This window comes from Coenobita brevimanus, chromosome 64 (assembly GCF_032717465.1).
Source record: "Coenobita brevimanus isolate Jiangsu-jjx chromosome 64, ASM3271746v2, whole genome shotgun sequence".
Lineage (NCBI taxonomy): Eukaryota > Metazoa > Arthropoda > Malacostraca > Decapoda > Coenobitidae > Coenobita > Coenobita brevimanus.
This window is the reverse complement of record NC_137017.1, coordinates 7945310-7963532: the sequence shown is the minus strand read 5'-3', so window position 1 is coordinate 7963532 and position 18223 is coordinate 7945310. Positions and strand designations below refer to the sequence as shown.

At 41.7% G+C, this 18223-nt stretch overlaps 1 protein-coding gene across 1 annotated transcript in view; it reads left to right on the top strand.

The window, feature by feature from the left end:
- The first annotated feature begins 791 nt into the window (after positions 1-791).
- Positions 792-18223, top strand: part of LOC145404635 (dual oxidase 2-like) — a 49950-nt gene continuing 32518 nt past the window's right edge. Inside the window, exons 1-12 of the mRNA XM_080276157.1 lie at positions 792-868; positions 7862-8086; positions 10335-10432; positions 10930-11088; positions 11763-11947; positions 12670-12798; positions 14366-14486; positions 15204-15320; positions 15752-15862; positions 16231-16430; positions 17219-17321; positions 18165-18223. The exon at positions 18165-18223 is cut by the window's right edge and continues 123 nt beyond it. Coding sequence (XP_080132283.1) covers positions 792-868; positions 7862-8086; positions 10335-10432; positions 10930-11088; positions 11763-11947; positions 12670-12798; positions 14366-14486; positions 15204-15320; positions 15752-15862; positions 16231-16430; positions 17219-17321; positions 18165-18223 — 1584 coding nt within the window. The remainder of the gene's footprint in view (positions 869-7861; positions 8087-10334; positions 10433-10929; positions 11089-11762; positions 11948-12669; positions 12799-14365; positions 14487-15203; positions 15321-15751; positions 15863-16230; positions 16431-17218; positions 17322-18164) is intronic.

Below are 18223 nucleotides of genomic sequence, written 5' to 3'. Positions count from 1 at the left end.
ATGACACTATCTTACTACCAGGAGTACTAAGAGATAGTTTTTATGTATCTTCAGCTCTAAGAATCAGATTTGTTTGGTACACTGGACAGCATGCCTGTGTATGTAAGAGAAGAATTACAGTATTAGTCTACTTCATATTTCAGTGACACTTTCCTAACAAGGAATGTTCATCAAGAACAGATGCACACTTATTCAGGTAGCTTATTATTTTGATATAAAGGTGTAAATAGTTGCAGAATAGTTGAGTGTGTTATGGTCAAGAAAGTACATAGGGATGCAACATTCATTGTGTAAATGTTGTGAGCAAGTTTATGAGTTTATTGTAAACTGAAGTCTTCAACTTGTCTGTTCTTCATATAGGAAATTCATCAAACTACAGTACTGTACAATAAAACCCCTTTTTGTCGGCATTCTTTTAGTCGGAAATACAGTTGTCGGTAAGGCAAAAAAATATTAATTTAAAAAATAGTTTTGAATTTTGAAAAAAATAAAAGTCCTCTTTAGTTGGCAGTGTGCCATTGTTGGAGATCCAAACTCGGCAAGGCATCATGACACTGTGATGCAACACTTGTCTTGTTCTTACATGAAGTCGGGAAATAATTCAGGAAGTCCTTACTCCAGTCCTGCTCCTGCCACTATATGCTACACATCTCTGCCTCGCTCACTCGTGATTGTGACAAAGTGTTGCACGCTTTTTAAGTGTTCATCATGCTTCGTCATGTTTGCTCCTGGACCCAAGGCTCCTACAGGAAGGAAAGAGATGAAATTGAAAACTCGTAGTTTTATTGAGAATGGATGCTGGGGCCTCCAAGTGCTCAGTATTTGCCAAGTTTGATGTCAAATCCAGCTCTTTGTACTTGCACTTATGGTTAGAAAATTTTGTACAGAAGTGATTGTGAGCTCCCCTAACACCAAATCCAGCTCTTTGTACTTGTGCTTATGGTTAGAAAATTTTGTACAGAAGTGATTGTGAGCCCCCCTAACACCTATGTATCGTACCACAAGGCCCTCCCTATGCTTGGATTGCACCCTATTCCTGTCTGCAACACAGTAAGTGCTTTTTAGGGGGGAGGGGGGGACAGGTCATTACCTTGAGTCAGCAAGGCTTCTGACCCTATTGTGCCGATTGAAAAGGGTTTTACTGTATTTTAATTTCCCCCATGACACAATCTGGTATTATTATATATAGTACAACTTACATTTATCTGCACTGCAGTGCTGTTTCTTTTAATATCATAATTGTAGAAGATTGTAGAAAACTTGTAAATGCAAAGCTACAGTTGTAGTATTGGAAACACAGTGCAGCATTGATGTTTATTATGTTCTTATATTGCTAGAAATCTTTAACATGAAGCAAGAAATATATTAATAACTTTTTATAGACTGATAAATGTTTATTTATGTTAGAAGTACTCTTGTCATTGTACTAGTATACATTAAGATTATTATACAGTACATATAAGATGAAATTATGTGTTGTTTATTTAGAGTACCTTGTGCCACCTGCAAGTTTGAACTTTAACACTCTGGATACCATGCTTAACATACCAACTGTTTTTATTACTGTCTTAATGTAGTTATCTGAAGCTTATAATAATAGAAAGGTCTGAACACAACATAATGTAGGATGTTATGGTGGACTGGCGATAGAAGTCTGTGGTTGAAGATGGTCATGTGTTAACATACTGTAATTTGAATTTTTGAAGTGGTTAAAGGTTTTTGTGTTACGTACTGCAAATGTTGCCAGGGGTATAGGGTGGTCTCCTGTGGTTTAATGGGACTGAACTATTGTAGCTTTGAGATCATGTACACCACAGATCCTTCTGGGCCCTGGAGAGGTATTATGTTCTAGCTAGAATATTTTGAGGCCTTTAGTAGTTTAGTTCTAGTCTTGGTTTTGTCTATTCAGTGGTAGTATTAGGGTTAATCCACAGAGCTAGTGCCATCAGACAGGGCAAGGAGAGATCCTTGGAGAGACCACAACATTACTCACCAAAAATACTCTACTGTGGGCTCGAACTGCCAGCCCTATGGTCGTGAAGTGCGAATGCTACCACTGAACTGTTTTGGCCCCTCAGTGGCAGTGTAGTTACTTGGTTGTTATAATCTGTAGAGCTGGACACTCCTCACCATTTTGTATCTAAATCGAGCCCACTGTGGATTATACAGTATTGTATGTGTGTGAGAGTGGCAGTATAGTGACATGATTTAAACTATAGAACTGGACATTCCTGATCTTTAACTAAATCAAACCTATGGGGGATTGTGTAGTACTTAATGTGTGTGTGTGTGTGTGAGAGAGAGAGAGAAGTCATTAAACTGTACATAATCTCTTTCAAATGACGTAGCATTTCATTTCTTCATAAATTCATCATAATCAGACATACTGGTACTAGGTTTGAGCATACAAAGATGAGCCTAGCCAGATATGTAGTGTTTCCCTGAGGACAGGGCTAGAGACTAAAGTGCAAATAAGCATCTGAGAGAATGAATGGGAAATGATGTCATTGATGATACATTTGGAAGCCTGAGGTGACGTGGACATGAGAATGGTGGTTGAAAATGGGTGAAAAAATTTAAGACTGAGTGAAGGTAGAGCAAGAGGAAGACCTAAGAAGGCTTGGAATGAGGTCTTACATAATAAGCTACATAATCACATTCTTAGCCTTTTTTTCACAAACTGCCATAACTTCCACTGAACTGCTAAAACTGCTTCAGACTTAAATCACCGACTTAAGGTTAGCAGTGCTTAAACATTGAATTGGCTACAGCGAAGCAGTGAATTGCTTGAGTGCTGTAGCAATGATCTGTAATTTCCACTCTAGGATGGGGGAATGGGATTTTAATGATAATAAATAATGAGACAGGAGCAATTCAAATGTTTATTAAAAAAAATCCTGCTGAACTCTAATTTAGGATTCTAGGAAGGAGTAAGTCCTCGTATTTTCCATATTTTTAATCTAGTGACCTTCCTTATTAAGGGATGTTCCTTTATTTCATACTATAACCCTCGACAGATATGATTTGTCCCACGTAAGAGGACAGGGCTTGAAAATGGGAATGAAACTGGGGTCAAAAGATCAATAGAAATTCTACAAGTGGCGGAATATTTCATCTTGGAAAGGCTTCCCGCGCAATCCCGCGCCACCCTTAGTGATGACGTCACCTATTTATAGATGCCGAAACTATCGAAGTCGGTAAGCTTCAGCACCCTTTATTTGGATGTTTAAACTGAACTTGCGTTAGTCTTTTGTTTTCAATTCCCCTCATATTCTTGTAAATTGGTCCATTTATGTAATTGCTGCTGCGTTACTTTTGACGGTGCAACAGTTTTCTCTCGCAGATTATGAGGCTATCTAGTTTTCCATATAGTTACATCAATATCAAGAGCACAAATAGACCACGAATTGATTACTGCATCCATCTGTTCTGAAGTGCAGTGTTACTATGCACACAAATAAGAAATATGCATTCATTTTGAATAGGGGGTTCTGAACAGTTCGGTGAAAGCGTAAGGATCCGTTTTTTTTTTTTTTTTTTTGACTGCGTTAATTCGTGGTTTTTAAATATAACTATGCACCCGGCTGTCTAAAAGGTGTGAGAACACCACGTATTGTAATGTATCCTTCCGGATTCCCACACCCTAACCCATTGCAGTGCGGGCGACAATGAATTAAAGTTAATGCGGCCACAGTGATTGACAATTATATGCAGAATGACAGTTTGCAATATACCATCATGTCGATTAAATACTTCTATGAGGGAGACCTCTCTGCTGCGGGTCTAATAGGTGACAGAGTACATCTTGTGATATTTCGGATTCCCACACCCCGACGCACAAAATCGCCCCCATTGCTCTTAGAGGTGTTTGATCGACCTGATGGTATATTGCAAACTGTCATTCTGCATATATTTGTTAAGCATCGTGGCCGAATTAACTCTACTGTAGCCCCTATTGGAATGGGTATAGAAGTGTTAGTGGCGAATGGTGACCATGTGTTTTGTTACAGCCTAGCTTATAATGGAAAGATGGCAATTTCAGACTACGTAAAAGTCACAGTTACTGTATCTCTTGTTAAAACTCAGCAGTCAAGGTGGAGAGAAGGTAATTTTAGGTCAAGTTAGTGACCGCAGTATTTGGTGTTAGCGTGTAGTGAGCGGAAACTCCTTTATCAGGCTTCTTTGTGGCTCCTTTCCTGTGAGTCTCCAGACCTCGCGTTGGCTCAGTGTATGATCTGCTGCCCGTCGAGATGCGGTAAGATTATTTACCTTCGGTTTTTCCCAATTGTACTCAGAATTTTCATTTTTTAATTGTTTTTTGGTGATCGTTAGGATTTTGGTGTTATGCTCTCTCTCTCTCTCTCTCTCTCTCTCTCTCTCTCTCTCTCTCTCTCTCTCTCATTTTTCGTCCTGTACTGCATTTGGGAGGCAGTATACAGTATATATATATATATATATATATATATATATATATATATATATAACTTTTTCAAGAACGTCTATATACTCCTGATTCAAAATGCCAGAAGCATTCTATAGAAGCTGTGTTGTGATGTAAACAATATTTACTCATATAGTATGCTTATTAAAAACTGGTCTGTATAGGCTAAAGGGAGATATAGTAGGCCTCGGAGCACTTCTTCCTTAGCGATTTATATAGCTTATTACACCTTAGCATTCTTTTGTATACTGCTTCCACCGTTTTGATATCGATATAATCTGCGCTGTCATCGTGTTTTTGCAGAATATATATATATATATATATATATATATATATATATATATATATATATATATATATATATATATATATATATACTGTATATTCAACAGTAGCAGCGTACCTCTTCCCCAGCCCAGCTTTAATGATTTCTTCTTGACGAATTCGCGCCTTTGAGAAATAAATGTTATTATTGTTGTTGTAATCATTATTATTATTGGCAGTAGTGGTAAGGAATGCGATCCTTAATTCATCGATGCAGAAACAGTAAATATCTGTTAAAAATGAATGATCGAAAATTTTGAGATGATACAACTGCGCTGGCGTACATAAAACTTATAAAGCATGATTTCCCGTATACTAAAGCTATTCTGTGTTCATTGACGGTAAGTATACATAAGTATAAATATATAGCTCGTGTCATGGGTAGGGCGGGATGAGAGTGAGTTTTAGTTTTATTTGCATTCAGTTATGGCTCAGATTGTGAAACTACAGTATATCTATCTATCTATCTATCTATATCTATATCTATATCTATATCTATCTATCTATCTCTCTCTCTATCTATCTATCTATCTATCTATCTATCTATATATATATATATATATATATATATATAAGAAGTGGGAGGATGATATGGCCGCTCCTACCGACCTAATCCCCCCTTCCCCGTGGCTCAGTGGTAGAGCGCCTGCCTGGAGACCAAAGGGTCGAGAGTTCGCGCTTCGCCCTGGTAGCTGCCCTGCTGGGAGAGGTAACGCTCTCCCGTCACCTAGCGGGGCTATATGATCTCTCAAGCCGTAGCTCTGGGAATTCATTTCCCCATATAACTCCCTCCCCTCTAAAAAAAATTCCCCCTTACCCCCTCTCTATCTTTCCTCCTTCTCACCCCCTCTACCCTCTCTTTCTTTCCTCCCCCTCTCCCTCCCCCTACATAAACGGACATTTTTATTTTAAATATAGACGATTTTATTAACTTTAGGATACATTTTTTTTTTTATGGGCCACTTAAATATAACCCTACTTCACATGTAGAGGATTTTCCCAAAGCTGATAAAATAAATTGGATGGTGGTAGCCTGAGTAAAATAAAAAGTTCCAGATTATTATTCATATTCTTGTTATTTATCATAATTGTTATTACTATTGATATTATTATTATCATTATAATTATTATATTCTTATAATAATAATAATTATTATTATTATTATCACCACCACCACTACTATTACTATACTACTACTACTACTATTATTATATTATTATTATTATTATTATTATTATTATTATTATTATTATATACTACTATTACTGCTACTACTACTACTCATACTACTACTACTGCTACTACTACTAGTTCTACTACTGCTACTACTACTAGCTACTGCCATTACTACCAATACCACAACTACGGTACTACCGCTCCACCTCCTCCTACTACAGTACCGTACTACTATTACTACTATACGTCACTGTGTTACGGACATTAAGACTTATCCATAGCTGACCCCTTCTGTCCAATGAGGTATTTCCACGAGACGATTTTAGCTTAGGAAGGATCTCTATACCCTGCTTACTCTAACTTGACATAAAATTGCTACTCCTCCATCCCAAATTCTAAGTCGTTGTCATAGATTAACTTTTAGAATATGATGGTAGTCACGAGGAAGTGCTGTGGAAATTATGCAGGGCCGTGTTTTTGTCCTTTTCCGGCACTGAGCTTTTTTTTTTTTTTATGCAAGGAAGAAGAACCAAAAGGTCAGGAGTCTGCAGATTGTTCCCTTCAAGGAAAACACAAAAACAAGATAACATAGAGCCAAATTCAAGATCCGTTCATTTCGAGCTACGTGAAGTAAGTTGCAATCTTGGCCAAGTTAGAGGAAAAAGGGTATAGTGAGGGGATAAGGAAGGCTTCATCTAACCACTTCAGGCCAGATTGTCTTCTACTGTGAAAAGAATCGTCTAGACAGCAAGAATAAAAATGGAAATAAGCGTTCGGAAACGGTGAAGCTGATCTGTGTTGAATAAAATCGTCTGGAGGTAGCGAGAGAGAGAGAGAGAGAGAGAGAGAGAGAGAGAGAGAGAGAGAGAGAGACAGACAGACAGACAGACAGAGAGAAGAATTAAACAAAAAAAATAAAATCGTCTTTGGATGGTAGAGTGATGATGCAGTCTCACGTCCGGGAAGCGTTACAGTGTTCTTAACCTTTAGAGGACGGGAAACCCATCCTTGGCTGATTAGGCTAATATGACTTGCTGTTGGTAGGAGTGGCAGAATGGATGACTGTTGGGTGGGGAGGGAGATGAAGGATTTCTGAATGTGCATTAGTGGGATGGGTGATGATGATGATGGTGATGATAGTGGTGGTAATGATGAAGATGGTGGTGGTAGTGATGGAAATAATGATGAAGATAATCTGCCCATCCATCACCAGATGCCTTACTTTTGGAAGGGATGGCCACAATCAAATTGCTTCCATGTCACACTCTCCGTCTGCATCAAGCTGCCCTACCCTACCGTCAGTTCACCCCCCCCTCATTCATATATGTCTCCACCCCATCCCTCCACTTCATCCTCGATCTCTCTTTCCCCCTCCACCTCATCCTCGGTCTCACTTTCCCCTCTCCACCTCACTCACATACACTCCTAGTCAGTTTCTGATTCTCCGTTCTCTTATGTCACTATCTCCTCTACCAGACTGCTCCCACTTCTATTCTCACTAACCCTCATTCATATATCTCTCCACCCCATCCCTCCACCTCATCCTCTATCTTTCCCTCCCACTCCATCTCTCAATCTCTGTCACATGCACTGCTAGTCAGTCTCTCATTCTCCATTACCTCCTCATAACCAGACCATCTAAGGATACTTCCAAGACTTTCTAGCACATCCACATCAACACAACAACTTCATTATGTCAGTGTGTCTCTCCACTCAACTCCACATGCTGATAATGATGCTAAAAATGGTAGTCTGTTCTTCTTCTTTTTCTTCTTCCTCTTCTTCTTCTTATTGTTATTATATTATCATTATCATTACCACTGCTACTACTACTACTACTACTACTAATACCACCACCACCACAACAACAACAACCACCACCTATACTACCACTACTATTTATTTTTTCATTTCTTTAGCCTGCAGGGAGCGGCAGCATTAACACTAGTATGGGCAGTGGGTACAAGCGTGGTAGTGGTGACTGTGGAGGGACGGGGCAATCCACCGCCCCCTCCGGCCCCCGTCTGCCCTCCACACGCTGACCAAACCCAGCGCCCCCGCCCATGCGTGTGGGCGTCGACCCAGGGGAACAGAGACAGATTCCTCAACTGGCTGATTGAAGGATGCACAGCGGAACCACAAGGGTGAGTACAGAATGAGGGACATTTTGTAGCACTGAAGGATGATTTTGTAGGAATTTGTATAACTTTTAGTAATTTTGCAGGACTGAAGGATGATTTTATAGGAACTGTATCACCCTTAGAAATTTTGTAGGACTGAAGGAGAATTTTGTAGGAATTTGTATCAGTAGTGGTAATTAAAGACTTCTTGGCTGATGAACTTTATTGCTTGATATTTAGGTAAAACAGTTTTCAGTAAACTAAACTCTGGAGATATGTGTTCAGTCAGGCAGCTATACTCCTTTCACCTTAGTCTGGCCCAGGTTTTTGTCTTTTTTCTGTCTTATTTCATGTACCCTCATTGGCGGAAAAAGAAACTGTTATGGCTCTACAATACATCCTTTTCACCGCACTTCTTCTAGGCTGGTATCATATTCTAGTTTGCTATTAATCTGTTGTTACAACTTAGCATCCAAAATGGGGAGGTGGCAAATTTTGTCCAAGTTAAAATAAAAGGAGTATAGAATTCCTCCAAGATCCTACTGTGAGAGGAGCGCTTACTTAGGTAAAAATCTGGCCCAGTTAGTCTGATGCATGACAGGTTTATTACGTATAGACTGGAAACGATACATATGTACTGAATGTGTAAGGTAATATGTATAGACTAGGAACTTGATATATGTATCCTGAATGTGTAGGGTAATATAGGCTATGCGAGATATACAGATAGAAGTGATTATGAGCTGACTAAGTAGGTAATGCGGTATCTTTAGCAGTGCAGTTAACATTGGTGTTGGAATATTCTGATGTTATGAGTGTTGGGATTAGAGAGGGATTTTGTAGATAAGGGTGGTTCATGCTTCCTCCCTTTTCCCCGCCTAGCCTGTGATGATGATGACATTGATGGTGGTGGTGATGATGATGATGATGATGATGGTGATGCTAATGATGATGATGATGATGGTGGTGATGATAATGATGATGTTGATGGTGGTGGTGATGATGATGATGATGATGATGGAAGAGACTTATAACAGTGAAGAGGTACGGCAACTTATGAACGTCTGTAAGATATCATTATCTTAGTGGCCTTGCGTCCGGTCTAGTGTCACTGAATTTATTTCCCCCCCCCGCCCTCTCTCTCTCTCTCTCTCTCTCTCTCTCTGTCCACCATACTCTAATGTCTTATCTCATTTCCATCCTCTCTCCCTCTCTGTTGCTCTTCACCTACTCCCTCCTCCCTCCCGTGTCCGATGCCCTTCCCCTCCCATCACTTTTCTTTCCCTCTCCCTCTATCCAATCTCTCCCCTTTACGTATTTCGTTATCCACTACGATTACTTCTCAATTTTTTCTCCCTCTCCCGCACTCTCACTTCTCTCCCACTTTCTCCTCCCTCCTTGACCCTCTCTCGTCCATGTCCCCCTTCCCTACCTACAGCTCACCCTTATCCCTCACTCTACCTTTCCGCTTCCCCTCCTCCTCACTCTACTCTTCCCCTTCTCCTCCTCCTCACTATACCCTTCCCTTTCTCCTCCCCCTTTCTCCCCAGTCACTATCTTCCACCACCATTATTTCTCAACCTCTTCTACCCTCCCCCTCACGCTCACTTACTCTCGCCACCCTGCCTGTCCCTCTGTCATTACCCCTGATCGTCTCCATATCCTTCACCCTTCCCCTGTCCCTTCTTCCTCCTCTCTTCCCTTCTCTCCCCATCTCCCTCACACTTTCTTTCCCTCACTTTATGAATTTTTTCCACCCCCTCCTATACGCTTAATACCCTTCCCCCTCCTATTCCCACCGCTCTTCTCTTTCCTTTGCCCCGTTTCCTCTCTCTCATCTTAGTTCCTCATCCACCTTCCCCCTACCACTTCCCCTCTGCCTGACATCCTCTTCCTTCTCCCACTTCCTCTCACTTTCTTTTCTTCCATCCCATTACTTCTCTGCCGTTTCCACCATCTCCCCAAAATGTCACCTCCCCTCTCCCTCTCTCCGTTCTCCCCCCTCCCCTACCCCTTTCCCTTCCTTTTGATAGCCATCCCTTCTCCCTCCCTTTCACACTTTCTTTCCTTCTCCATCGTCTCCTATATTGTCACATCCCTCCCTCTCCCTCGTCTCATTCTCTCTGTTCTCTTACCCCTGTCCCTTTCCCACCCGACCCCCTTTTCCCTCCCTTTTTCCCCTCCCTCCTCACCCTTATCACCCTCCTCACCCCTCCCCTTCCCTCCCTCTCCCTCCCTTCTCCCTGCTCTCACCTGCGTCTGCCCCTTACAGGTGTGGGAGTAGGGCAAACGGTGAGCACAGACACGTCGAGTATGAGGGTTATGACGGCTTCTACAACAACTTCGCCAGACCCAGCCAAGGCGCCGTTGGTATGTATTTGCTGCCCCGTTGAAAGGCTAATAAATACCATACCTATTTCACCGAGCCTTTCGTCCTTTTCCAACCTCTTTCACGTATCTTAGTGGCACAACAAGTTAATGCTACATCTCTACATCCTTTTTATAGTTCTTGTCTGTGGCCAGTACCAGATTCTTGCGTTAATCTCTTATTCAGCATTCAAGGTGGAGTGACAGCAAATTTACACCAGGTTAAGGTGATGAGAATACAGGATATGGTTTGTTTTGAGTGTTGACCCATTGTTTGAGTAATAATTAGTGAGGAAACTTTTGCTCTTCTGTGTCACATTGAATGTCTGATTAATCATTTAGGAGTTGGTCACGCTATAATAAGTATACTGTTTTCTATACAACCTTGATCTTGTTGCCACCAGCGCCACCAGGTCACTTTACTCTTCAGACAACACACAACCTCAGCATATGGGTATAATTAAATTTTGCTGTATCATTGGTCCATATTTCCCACTCAGACACGCCCCTTCTGCGCCTACTGCCTCCGGCCTACAGCGATGGAGTCTACCTGCCCGCCAACCGCACCGCCAACCCCCTGACTGTCAGTGACCAGCTCATGAGGGGCGCCAATGGTCAGGTCTCCAGGGTCGGCAGAACAGCATTTCAGGTCTTCTTCGGTGAGACGCCATTATGGAATTCATTTGTTTTTGCTTTGTGGTTGTTTTTCCTTATTGAGGCACGGTCTTGTAATTCATTTGTTTTGTTTTTACGGTGATGGCTGGCTACCACTGATTTTTGGAGGTACTGCAATGAGGTACTACAAGTTTGGTAACTCACTACACAGTCATTACTGTTAAGGGTCCCACAGGCTTACACGCTCACGCCGGCCTGTCCGACCCGACTGTCTAAAGAGCCTGCACGTGGCCTGTACAGGCAGTCCCAACCAAGGATGAGAGCCTTGGCCTCAACAACCTACACACCCTCAAATTTGCCTGAACAAGCAGGTTTGTGCAGGCAGCCGGACAGATTGACTTTAATGCGTATGGGTCCATTTAGGCACTGAACATTCAGCCACAGGTAAAGAGAGTCAGAGTCTAATCTGAGACTCTCACATTATTAAGGATCTTTTCTTACACATCTTAGATTCACTTATCCCAACAGTTTCCAGCAATTAACGGGAAATAATTGACCGGTTTTACCATTTAGTTTAGCTTCTAGTCCACAACAAACATCAGTTGTACCACGGCCAACGTTAATGTGGGGATTCCTTACGAGGAAGCATGTCCTTATTTAGCTGATTAATTGACTGAATGTTTGATAATGATGATATATAACCCCTCCCTCTTTACAGGTCAGCAGGTGGTAGAGGAGATCCTGGATGCACAAGGCCCAGGCTGCCCTCCTGAGTACTTCAACATCCCCGTGCCTGAGGGCCATGAGTACCGCACGACACACCCTGGCCTGTCTGTTCTGCCCCTGCTGAGGACCAGGCATGACATGACCACTGGATTCTCCCCAAACAACCCTAGGCAACAGGTGGGGGAGTCAAAAGAAAATTGTTTGATTCAGTACACGTTAATGAGACGACACATTGTTGTGAGAGGGAGGGAAGAAGAGGAAAAGGAGAAACTAAGGAAAATCCAATGTGGTATGTGAGAAGATAGAAGGAAAGAAAGGGGGAGTGAGAAGGGTTGGGGAGGGAGGTAAAGAGAAAAGGAAAGATGAATTAATATGAAGCGAGAAATGGACGGAAATGAAATGGAAATAAGGAGAGAGAGAGAGAGAGAGAGAGAGAGAGAGAGAGAGAGAGAGAGAGAGAGAGAGAGAGAGAGAGAGAGAGAGAGGTTGGTACATGAATTAGTGATGATGTGATAAGGCCAAGTAGTGAAAAATTATATAATAATGAGTGATAATACGATGACAGAACGAGTATTACACTAAAGAATGATAATTGATGAGGTGAAAACAATAAATGAATAAGTGATGATGTGAAGAGTTGGTAAATGAAACACTAATCATGTACTGTAATGAGACGCTGCGTAATGAAAAGTTAGTAAATAAATAAAAGAAACTGGGAAGAGTTAATAAATGAACCTCTAATGCTATACACACACTCTAATGACGTGCAAATTAATGATAACCAAGTAAACAAATTAACAGTAACGTAGAGCGTAACCAAATGAAGTCCTATGGTATACTTTAATGGCTTGCAAGGAAAATAATAAAATCTTAGGCCGTGTACGTGCTTTTCCCTTCAGCTGAATGAGATCACGCCGTATTTTGATGGCGGGCTGGTGTACGGCACTGCTAAGGGCTGGGCTGACGTGCTGAGGACCAGGCATGACGGAACCCTAGCACCAAATGGACAGCTGGCAGGGCATCACCAGGTACGCAGGAAGGCAGGCAGGCAGATAGGTATGAAGGTAGAAAAGTAGGAAGGAGCAGACCAGCAGGCACGAGAGGCAGACGTTTAGGAAGACAGGCAGTTAGTATGTAGGCATGTAGGTAGGCAGTCATGTAGTCAGTAGGGGTAGACAAACAGTGGTAGGCATTTAGGCAGGTAGGGATAGACATACAAGGGTAGGCATACAGGTACGGGAGGCAGTCTTGTAGGTAGGCAGACAGGTTAGAGAGGCAGGCAGGGATAGGTAAGAAGGTGAGCTTAGACGGTTAAGCAGGAGAGGCAGGCATGCAGGTAGGTAGCTGTCCAAGGGTAGGAAAGTTGGAGTGTAGGTAAGGTGAGGTAGGTAGGCAGGTTGTGTAGCCAAATCATCAAGGTGACAGGTAGATGAGGACAGAGGGTTACGGACAGGCATGTGAGAGCGTCGTACTATAAGCGACTTTATCTATTTCGTAACACCTATTCCTTTGCGATTTATTCCAAGCATTACACCTAAGTATTCTCTTGTTTGCTATTGAGGAAGTGGAAGAGGTTCTGTGAAGTTTCTTGTGTCACCTAAAATATTGGCGAGGGTGTAAATAACCCCGTCACAACAATAATATCAATCAATTATGGCTCAGTATTTTCCCCTCTCCACCCCCCCCCCATCTCATCTAGAGAGAGAGAGAGAGAGGGTAACTATTCAGACCATCTTGTCCCCATGATGTTCGTAGCATATTTTTTGGCGTAATTTTGTGTTCCCATTTTCTGTTCTCATTAGGGAAATAAAAGGAAGGGGAGGCTGTTTAGGACATTTATTTATTCCGTGCCACCAAACACTGACACGCAAAAAAGATGAATGTCATTTTTTCCAGTAATCTACCGTGAAAATGGGTTTATGATAATTTTCTCTAAAATATTCCACTTAACCCTTTCCATTCGATGAGGTGTTATTATTATTATTATTATTATTATTATTATTATTATTGCTACTACTACCACACTACCACCGTCACTTGGTGCTGCTACTACGACTACTACCACAGATACTACTACTACTACTACTACTAATAATAATAATAATAATCACCCCCTCCCTGGTGTATTTCCATTCCTATTCATATAAAGTCTAATATACTACTGTTACTCCCCTCCCGGTAATATTCTCTTATTCTCCCGGTATTATCCATTGAATATCTTGGTGTCACCAGGTATTATCCTCTATAACTTCTGATCTTGCTGGTATTATCCATTAAATCTCCCAGTATTACCCCGGTATTATCCATTAAATCCCCCAGTATTATCCCGGTATGATCCATTAAATCCCCCAATATTATCCTGGTATGATCAAAGAAATCTCCCAGTATTATCCCGGTATTATCCATGAAATCCTCCAGTATTATCCCAGTATGGACCATTAAATATCTCAGTATTATCCCGGTATAATCCCAGTATGATCCACAATATCCCCCAGTATTATCCAGGTATGATCCATGAAGTCTAATATTATCCTGGTATAATCCTCTGAATCCCCCGGTACTACATCCACTTCCCCTTCCTGCTTCCCGGTACAGCTGGGTGACGGGTTCCCTGCCCAGAACACCCAACGTCTCCCCATGGCCAACCCCCCACCCCCCACCAACCACTCCCAGTTCGTGGACCGGGGATATACCGCCATTGTGGACCGGTTCTTCAGTGAGTACCGGTGGATCTGTGTGGTCTGTGTATTTGAGTCTGTGTAGCTATCTGTGAATCTGACAGTTTAAGCATATTTAAAAAATTTTGGGTGTAAGTAAATAAATAAATAAATAAATACTGTAAATAAATAAGTAAAAAAATAAATAAATGAAATATATATAAGAATAAACAGATGAGTAAATAAATTAACCTTTTAAAGAGTGTACGTTTATTTCTTTTAAATTTGGCATAATATCTGTTTGTGTCTTTTTCTTTTTTATGTACCGTACCTTTTTGTCTGTTTTACTTTTATTCATTGTTCTGTCTACCTTTTTTTCTCACTATATACTTGAAAAACTGAGAGAGAGAGAGAGAGAGAGAGAGAGAGAGAGAGAGAGAGAGAGAGAGAGAGCGTAAGAAAAAGAGCGATAGAATGAGAGACAGGATATGGGTCTGTCATAACATATCTTTCTGTCTACGTGTTTATTAATCTGTGTCATTTTTTGTTTTATCTCTGCCTCTGTTCATCTATCCTCTCTTGTTTTTATCTGTCTGTCTATCTATGTAATGTCTATCAATCTGGTGCATAGTTCTGTCAGTCTTTCTGTATTCTTCTGTATGCTTATCCATCTCTCTTCTGGTCAGTCATTTGGTCAGTCTGCCTCTCCCTCTCTCTCTCTCTCTCTCTCTCTCTCTCTCTCTCAGCCAGCTAACCCTTTCCCTCAACCCCCTCAGAGCTGGGCAACCCCCGGGGCAACGAAAACCCCTTCCTTTTGACCTTCGGAATCGTCTGGTATCGCTGGCATAACGAGATTGCTAAGAAATTATACCAGAGACACCGCGACTGGAATAGTAAGTGTGTGTGTGTGTGTGTGTGTGTGTGTGTGTGTGTGTGTGTGTGTGTGTGTGTGTGAGAGAGAGAGAGAGAGAGAGAGAGAGAGAGAGAGAGAGAGAGAGAGAGAGAGAGAGAGGCTTCGTGATGTTTTCTTAGTTTTTGCGATTTTAGTTGTTTTCTCAAGGATACTGGAGTTTGTTTTGAGTTTTCCCCTTTTATATGTGTAAACTTTGAATCATGTAATTTGCACAATACAATTATATTAAAGAAGAAGGAATATGAAGCCTCAAAATAAGTCGCTATAGAAAGATGTTAACGAAATTTCAGAATAAATGGTTAAGGAAAAGGTGTTAGGAAATCCCCACATCCGTTTAGAATAATACTTGCCATTTTTTGTTTCTATTCATTTCTTTCTTTCCTTTTTTTTTTTTTTTTTTTTTTTGCGTAGGTGAGCGTATTTTCAACGAGGCGAGGAAGTGGGTGATCGCTACATACCAGGCCTTGGTGATGTACGACTGGCTGCCCAAGTATCTCCTAGAGGAACTGCCACCCTACACTGGTCAGTCTCTTTTAACCTCACCTAATATACCTTAACCTAACCTGACCTAAGCTATCTTCACTTAACTGAACCAACTTTAACTTTTACTAACCTAAACTATCCTACTGTAAACCATAGCCTAATCTAACCTAACTTAAACTGCCATAGTCCAACCTAATCTATCCTAACCCCTACCTAACCTAACCTAATCTAACCTAATCTACCATAACCCAACCTAATCTAGCCTAAGCTAAAAGCCTAACCTAACTTACCGTAATCCAGCCTAATCAAAAACATCTTAACCTAACCTAACCTAGCGTAACTTACCCTACCAAAACCCTGCCTAAAATAACCGAACCTAACCTAACTCAGCCGCACTTCCTCCGCAGGGTACAAACGAACGACGGACCCGCAAGTGAGCCAAATCTTCCAGTCTGCGGCGATGCGGTTCGGACACACGCTGGTGACCTCGGGCGTGCACCTGCGGGATCGAAGTACTAACGGCTGCAACGCGGTGCCCTACGTCCTCGTACCCGGACAGCAGCACAGCGGAGGCGTAAGGACGTGCAATTCCTTCTGGCGCTCTCCGGTGGGTGGTGGTGTGTCTTTTCATCTAACGGGACTGGGTTACTGCCACAATTTGCATTATTGAGTTGTGGTTGTGTAAAACTCAGTGGGCCTTATTTATGGGGTAGAAATAACTTTCCTTGGTTACTATACTCTGTTCACTTTAACCTGGCCTAATATTATCATCTCTCCGTCTTGAATGTTGAGCTGTGGCAATAGATTAACACTAGAAAAGGATGCTAGTCACAAAGAAGTGCTATGGAAAGGATGTAGAGCCACAGCATTATCTTATTGTGCCACTGAGCTGTGGGAAATAAGCCGCAAAAGAACGAAAATCAGGGCCAAGTTAAGGTGAACTGATCCTTGTCAAGTTAACCCTTCAGTCTTACTACAACTGACCATCAGTTGAGCTGAGAAACGTTAAGGATCTGCGGGCAGAACAAAGACGCAATAATGAGGTTGATCTTGGTCGGGTAGGAATTGTGGAAGTAATGAGTGTATAGCCAGAAACAACTTTAATAACTTTTCAGCCTACATTGTTTTTCTCGCTCTCTGCTGGTGGTGATATTTGTTTTGGTCGGGCAGAGGGGACGGGATTTTTGTGTTCTTTGGGGTCTGCAACCTATGACGTTCTCTCCCATATGGCCGAATTGGAAGTATGGGACTCATAATTAGAGAGAGAAAGAGCAAAACTCAGAGGAAGAGTGAAACGAAGAGAGAAAGAAATAGCGACAAAGTGAAACGATGAGAGAAAAGGTGTGCCATAAAAAAAAAAAAAAAGTGAAAAAGCTCCTACGTCTTCTTCTTCAGGAACTCTTCACCAACGACCCTCAAAACTTCGAGCGGTTTCTGATGGGCCTGAGCAGCCAAAGCACGGAGCGGGAGGACAACATCATAGTCGACGATCTCAGAGGTACGATCTGCTTGCGTGCAACTCGGCTATCAAAGTCTTGTCGCCTCTACTGACTCCCTCTCCATGGACTCTATAAATCAGTCTCGTGATTCTGCTGCAGCAACTGACACTGATTACTTTGTATGTCCTTGGATCGGTGTCATGTGTTATTTGTTTTGGATTCAAGACACTGATTTTCAAAGACCGTAGACAGAAAAGCAGGAGAGGTGGCAGGACTTCAGATGACGATCGTACAGTTCCCCTCGATTTCCGTGTTTACAAGGCTTCCAGTTTTGAGCAATATCTTTAACAATGAGATTATTTGGTCATTCATTTCTTATACTTCTCTTACTATAACTTGGCCTAGTTTTTCGTCCTGTTCCGTATCGTACTCTAGGGAAACATTGATACTAATACAGAAAGAAAAGCAAGAAAATAAGTTAAAAAACAAAATAAAACAAGTAACTCTCTGTCCTATTAGCTCTTATACAGTCTTTAATAACCCCTTTGCAATCGAAAGACATTAAATCTAATCCTTTTTCTTCCCCTTTAGCCCACATTCTATCATATCAATTCTACTAGCATACATGTCTTCATTCTTCCACCTTCCGGCATAGTTTTTCTCCTCAGTCTCCTCGCAGCCCTTAATTTCAGTCCAGTCCAGCTGACGATGACTTTGACGATGACGATGTTGTGGGTGTTCGGACTCGTTCCAGGTCGCTTCTTCAGGCCCTTGGAATTCTCTCGGTGCTCCTTGATGGCTACTGACGATGATGACAATGATGATGACGAAAATGCTGACGATAACGATGACGACGATGTTGACGATGCTACACCCACTCTAAAATCATATGTTTGTTCCAGGTCGCGTCTTCGGGCCCCTGGAATTCTCTCGGCGGGACCTGATGGCGGTGAACATCCAG